This window comes from Mustelus asterias, unplaced genomic scaffold (assembly GCF_964213995.1).
Source record: "Mustelus asterias unplaced genomic scaffold, sMusAst1.hap1.1 HAP1_SCAFFOLD_1549, whole genome shotgun sequence".
Lineage (NCBI taxonomy): Eukaryota > Metazoa > Chordata > Chondrichthyes > Carcharhiniformes > Triakidae > Mustelus > Mustelus asterias.
This window is the reverse complement of record NW_027591494.1, coordinates 49708-55707: the sequence shown is the minus strand read 5'-3', so window position 1 is coordinate 55707 and position 6000 is coordinate 49708. Positions and strand designations below refer to the sequence as shown.

The 6000-nt window shown below is 52.5% G+C and overlaps 1 protein-coding gene across 3 annotated transcripts in view; it reads right to left on the bottom strand.

Annotated features, from left to right (window-relative positions):
- Positions 1-637: 637 nt before the first annotated feature.
- The window catches only part of pip5k1ab (phosphatidylinositol-4-phosphate 5-kinase, type I, alpha, b), a 47079-nt gene continuing 41716 nt past the window's right edge, over positions 638-6000 (bottom strand). The window contains exon 13 of one of the 3 annotated variants that reach the window (XM_078206493.1): positions 638-1291. In XM_078206493.1, coding sequence (XP_078062619.1) covers positions 1273-1291 — 19 coding nt within the window. In that variant the 3' untranslated portion in view covers positions 638-1272. Of the gene's footprint in view, positions 1292-4381; positions 4573-6000 lie in introns of those variants that run through there. The other 2 variants (XM_078206491.1, XM_078206492.1) reach the window with 2 other exon arrangements.

Sequence of the window (6000 nt, the reverse complement as noted above, 5' to 3'; positions counted from 1 at the left end):
ACCAGGGTTGGCTTCTCAGAACCGTCCCAATATTTTTGTCTGGGGAGTTGGGGGGGGGCGGGTAGACGGGTCTGGCGAACGTGACGGTACACGCGGCAGTCGCGATCCAATCGAAAGGCAGAGTCCGCCAGGAAAAAAAAACGGCACTTCAGTGAAGTTGGAGGAGAAGGAGGGGGCGGAGGTGGGGAGAATACATCTCGCAGCTTGGTGCGTCCGATCGGGAACACTGACGCAGCAAGGTTCTGTACACATCACAGGCCGGCGATACACACAGGACACCGTAACATCGCGCGGCACACCGGGATCCTTCAACGTCCAACCTTTGCCTTTCGGAAAACCCCTCCGAGGTCTTTTCTCCGGACACGGGCCGCGTTTTCGGACACAGAGGGGGGAAAAAAAGTAGCCACAAAAATCTACGGAAGCCGAGTTTCTGCCGGCTGTTTCCAACTCAACGATAGTGGGAGGAGGAGGAGAGGGTTAAAGTCCTTGGCATTTAAATATAATGTCCATAAATAAATTCAGAAAGAATGCACGCGTGCGCACACATACACACACAAACAACACGCGTGCTTGTTAACAATGTGATTGGGATGCGGGATGAAGTTTTCTTAAAAAAAAAAGGAAGGAAATAAAGCGTCTAATATAGACATTTATATCAGGGTGAAAGTCTTCAGCAGCTAGGCTCAAAAGATGAAGGAACCGTGTCTCCGTCCGTTGCAGGAGGGAGCAAGGTGTCCTCTGGAACCGTTTGCCAGCCTCCAGGCAAAGGACTTCGCTGTCGTTTGGAGATATATATATATTCATCTTAAAAAATAGGTTCGACGTTTCCCCCACATGCTCCCCACGACGCTTCCTTCCTTGCCCGATTTTGGGGGGGGGGGGGGCGTAGGATGATCGCGGTGGAACGCAGGCAGGCAAGGCCGAGGGTCTCTCCGATTGTTGGTGGAGAGGCAGAATGGGATGGGACGGGGGGGGGGGGGGGGGGGCTGGCTGGCGGGGGCCGAATCTATAGCGAGAGCTTATTCCGGCAAACTCTCCCCCCCCCCTCTCCTCGTAACAAGATCCCCTCCCGAAATAGACCGTCCGTCAAAAGCCTCCTTTCTCCTCATGTGGCTGCGAGCGTAGTGGGGGGGGGATGGGTGGGGGTGTGCCGTCCCTGGATTATATCGAGAAGAGAATCGACCTGTGCGGGGGGAGGGTCGGGGGGGGGGGGGGGGGGGGGGGGGGGGGGGGTGGGGGAGGGGGAGGGGTGGTTCCCGGCTTCCGGAAGTTTTACACGCCCTCCAGGTCACTGCGAGAGAAGGAAAGAAAGAAAGATTAAATAGGAGAAAGGTAATGCTGCCCTCGTCTGACACTTCCGCCCCCTGGGCTTGTTTCGTTTGGGAGAGGGCACCCCACCCACCCACCCGGGTGCCGCCTTTCCTCCCCTGGGATGGACACCCGGTCTGGCTGCAGCCCGGGCCGGGGAGAATCACCGACATTCCGCCTCGCTGACTGCTCTTCTCCCGTCCCCGGCCGCCAACTCAAAACAAAAAAGGAGGAAGCCTCAACTCGCGTGTGTCGGGCGCCTTTAACACGGTCAAAATGTCCCAAGGTGGGGACGGGGCTGAATCTGACGGCTGTGACACGTGAGGGGATAGAATGGAATCCCCACGGTTCAGGAGGACGACATTTGGCCCATCGAATCTGCGCCGACAATCCCACCCAGGCCCTATCCCCTTTACCCCACGTATTAACCCTGCTAATCCACCTGACACTAAGGGGCAATTTAGCACTGCCAATCCACCTAACCTGCACATCTTTGGACACTAAGGGGCAATTTAGCATGGCCAATCCACCTAACCCACACATCTTTGGACACTAAAGGGACAATTTAGCATGGCCAATCCACCAACCTGCATATCTTTGGACACTAAGGGGCAATTTAGCGTGGCCAATCCACCTAACCTGCACATCTTTGGACACTAAAGGGACAATTTAGCACGGCCAATCCACCTAACCTGCATATCTTTGGACACTAAAGGGGCAATTTAGCATGGCCAATCCACCAACCTGCACATCTTTGGACACTAAAGGGACAATTTAGCATGGCCAATCCACCAACCTGCATATCTTTGGACACTAAAGGGACAATTTAGCATGGCCAATCCACCTAACCTGCATATCTTTGGACACTAAAGGGACAATTTAGCATGGTCAATCCACCTAACTAACACATATTTGGACACTTGGGGTAATTTAGCATGGCCAATCCACCCAACCTGCACATTTTTGGACATTAAGGGGCAATTTAGCATGGCCAATACACCTAACCAGCACATCTTTGGAGTGTGGGAGGAAACCGGAGCACCCGGAGGAACCCACGCAGACACGAGGAGAACGTGCAGACTCCGCACAGACAGTGACCCGAGCCGGGAATCGAACCCGGGTCCCTGGCGCTGTGAGGCAGCGGTGCCAACTACTGTGCCACGGTGTCATGACCTTACTGAATGGCGGAGCAGGCTGGCAGAGCCTTGTTTGAGAGCCACCGTAAAAAGCAACCTTTTGATCAAGCTTTAGGTCACCTCATGCGGCCCAGAGTCAAAGTTCGCCTGATCCATCCACTTGGGAAGCGATTGCCGGTGTTTTAAGGGCTCATACGAACACACAAGTCGTTACAGTACTCCACCCAGTGCGAATCTGCCATGCACAGAATCTACCAACAAGTAAGCAAAGGTGACAGTAAAGGTGGAGGAGGAAAGTAAAGTGCAGGTTGGATGGTGAGGGAGGAATGTTGGCTATGACCCTTCCAAGTGGCCTTGGAGATCCAGTTTGCTCTTGGTTCCCCCCCTCCCCTCACCCCTGGGACTACAGTTCAGCATCACACTCGAATGGTGGCTCCCTGTGATGGTGACAGCACTCTGAGAATCTCTACAGTGCAGAAGCAGCAGGTCACTCGGTCCATCGAGTCTGTACCGACTCTCTCCGATAGAGCATCTCACCCATATACCCTATCCCCGTAACCCCATGCGTTTAACCCTCTGAACCACCCAATCTGCACATCTTTGGACACTAAGGGGCAATTTAGCATGGCCAATCCACCTAACCCGCGCATCTTTGGAGTAAGAAGTCTCACAACACCAGGTTAAAGTCCAACAGGTTTAGAACCACAGAAAATTACAGCTCAGAAACAGGCCTTTTGGCCCTTCTTGTCTGTGTCAAACCATTTTTTGCCTAGTCCCACTGACCTGCACTTGGACCATATCCCTCCACACCCCTCTCATCCATGAACCCGTCCAAGTTTTTCTTAAATGTTAAAAGTGACCCCGCATTGACCACTTTATCCGGCAGCTCATTCCACACTCCCACCACTCTCTGCGTGAAGAAGCCCCCCCTAATATTCCCTTTAAACTTTTCTCCTTTCACCCTTAACCCATGCCCTCTGGTTTTTTTCTCCACTCGCCTCAGCGGAAAAAGCCTGCTTGCATTCACTCTATCTATACCCATCAAAATCTTATACACCTCTATCAAATCTCCCCTCAATCTTCTACGCTCCAGGGAATCAAGTCCCAACCTATTCAATCTCTCTCTGTAACTCAGCTTCTCAAGTCCCGGCAACATCCTTGTGAACCTTCTCTGCACTCTTTCAACCTTATTTACATCCTTCCTGTAACTAGGTGACCAAAACTGTACACAATACTCCAAATTCGGCCTCACCAATGCCTTATATAACCTTACCATAACACTCCAACTTTTATACTCGATACTCCGATTTATAAAGGCCAACGTACCAAAGGCACTCTTTACGACCCTATCCACCTGTGGTTTATTTGGAATCACAAGCTTTTCGGAGCGCTTCATTGGGTGAGTGGAGAGGTAGGTGTCACAAACATGGCAGATATGGACCAAGACACAATTGCAAGGTAATTACAGATTGGAATGTGAAGAATGGTTGGAATGAGAGTCTTTACAGGTCATCAAGTCTTTACAGGTACAGACAGTGTGAGTGGAGAGAGGGACAATCACAGGTTGAAGAGGGGTGAATTGTCTCAAGCCAGGACAGTTAGCAAGATATTGCAAGCCCAGGCCCATGAACCCAGGATCCCAGTTGAGGCCGTCCCCATGCGTGCGGAACTTGGCTATCTTCTGGTGGGACTTTAACCTGGTGTTGTGAGACCTCTTACTGTGCCCACCCCAGTCCAAGGCCATCACGCAAACTCTTCTGGCATTGAACCCGGGTCCCTGGCGCTGCAAGGCAGCAGTGCCAACTACTGTGCCAGTCCCTCAGTGGCGCGCTGGATGGCCAGAACTCCAGCAGGTCAACCCCACCACCAACAGACTCCAATCCTCCGACAAGGCTCTCAAGACAAATATAGAATGGATGGCGGGTGACTGAAGGAAGCGGAAAATGGAGCTGGCGGGGCACAGGAAGACAGACATCGTGGGAGAGGGGGGGGGGGGGGGGGGGACATTACGGGGCGAGAAACAACTTACTTCACCATCCTCGCTATCAACAGCCTCCGGAGGCTTTGGCAGACACGGAGGTCGGGGGAGTACAGGCGACGCACAAATCCAATACCTTCCCTCCAGGAACTGGGGTGAGCAGCGGGAGGAGAGACAGGCAGGGGACAAAAGAACACAAACAAAAAAGCAATAGGAGCTACACAGAGCAGCAGAGACACTCAAGAAGAAAGAGCAGTTGAAGACGTGAGACCAACACGTGCAGCGCAGATAGAAAAGCAGTTTAGTCTCGAGGTTAAGTTAAGCAGCTTTTTAGGATTCCGAAATGGGTAAAGCATAACTGCAAAAGACTGAGCGCGAGAGCCATTCAGCCCCTCAAATCCGTGTCTCCTCCCCCCCCCCCATCCAATACGATCGTGGCCCATCTCATTTCCACCTCGTGGCCATCTCCCTGCCCGCTCCCCTCCTAACCCGCACTCTCCCGCCGCTAACTCAAAAACCCACTCCACCTTCGCGAATTCGACCCGGCGTCCATCACACTTTGGGTCAACGAATTCCACAGATTCAGTTTATTTATTAGTGTCACAAGTCGGCTTACATCAACGCTGCAATGAAGTTACTGTGAAAATTCCTCAGTCGCCACACTCCTGTTCGGGTTACACTGAGGGAGAATTTAGCACCCTAACCAGCACGTCTTTCGAGCTGTGGGAGGAAACCGGAGCACCCGGAGGAAACCCACGCAGACACGGGGAGAAGGTGCAGGCTCCGCACAGACAGTGACCCGAGCCGGGAATCGAACCCGGGTCCCTGGCGCTGCGAGGCAGCAGTGTTAACGTACCCAACCACACTAGGAGTGAAGTAAATCCTCACTTCTGTTTTAAATCTGGCTTGCTTTAAGATAAGGGCGGTTTCCAAACTTTTAGAGCTTTGACTCACAGAATCCCTACAGTGCAGAAGGAGGCCAGTCGGCCCATCGAGCCAGCACCCGACAACAATCCCACCCAGGACTTATCCTCGTAACCCCACATATTTACCCTGCTAATTCCCCCTGACACTAAGGGGCAATTTAGCACGGCCAATCCACCTAACCTGCACATCTTTGGACACTAAGGGGCAATTTAGTATGGCCAATCCACCCAACCTGCACATCTTTGGACATTAAGGGGACAATTTAGCACGGCCAATCCACCTAACGGTATATCTTTGGACTGTGGGAGGAAACCAAAGCACTCGGAGGAAAGCCATGCAGATACGGGGAGAATGTGCAGACTCCACACAATGGCCAGAGGATGGAATCAAACCCGGGTCCCTGGCGCTGTGGGCAGCAGTGCTAACCATGCCGCCCACAGGTGTTGGACAAAGAGGGCCTCAATCCCACACGTGGTCGAACAACCTCATGGGGTTCTGATGGGGGAGGGGGCAGGAGAGGAGACACCCAGAATTGGCAGAGAGGAGAACTTTCTTTTCACACAACTTTAAAGTTTATTTATTAGTGTCACAAGTAGGCTTACATTAACACTGCAATGAAGTTACTGTGAAAATCCCCCTAGTCGCCACACT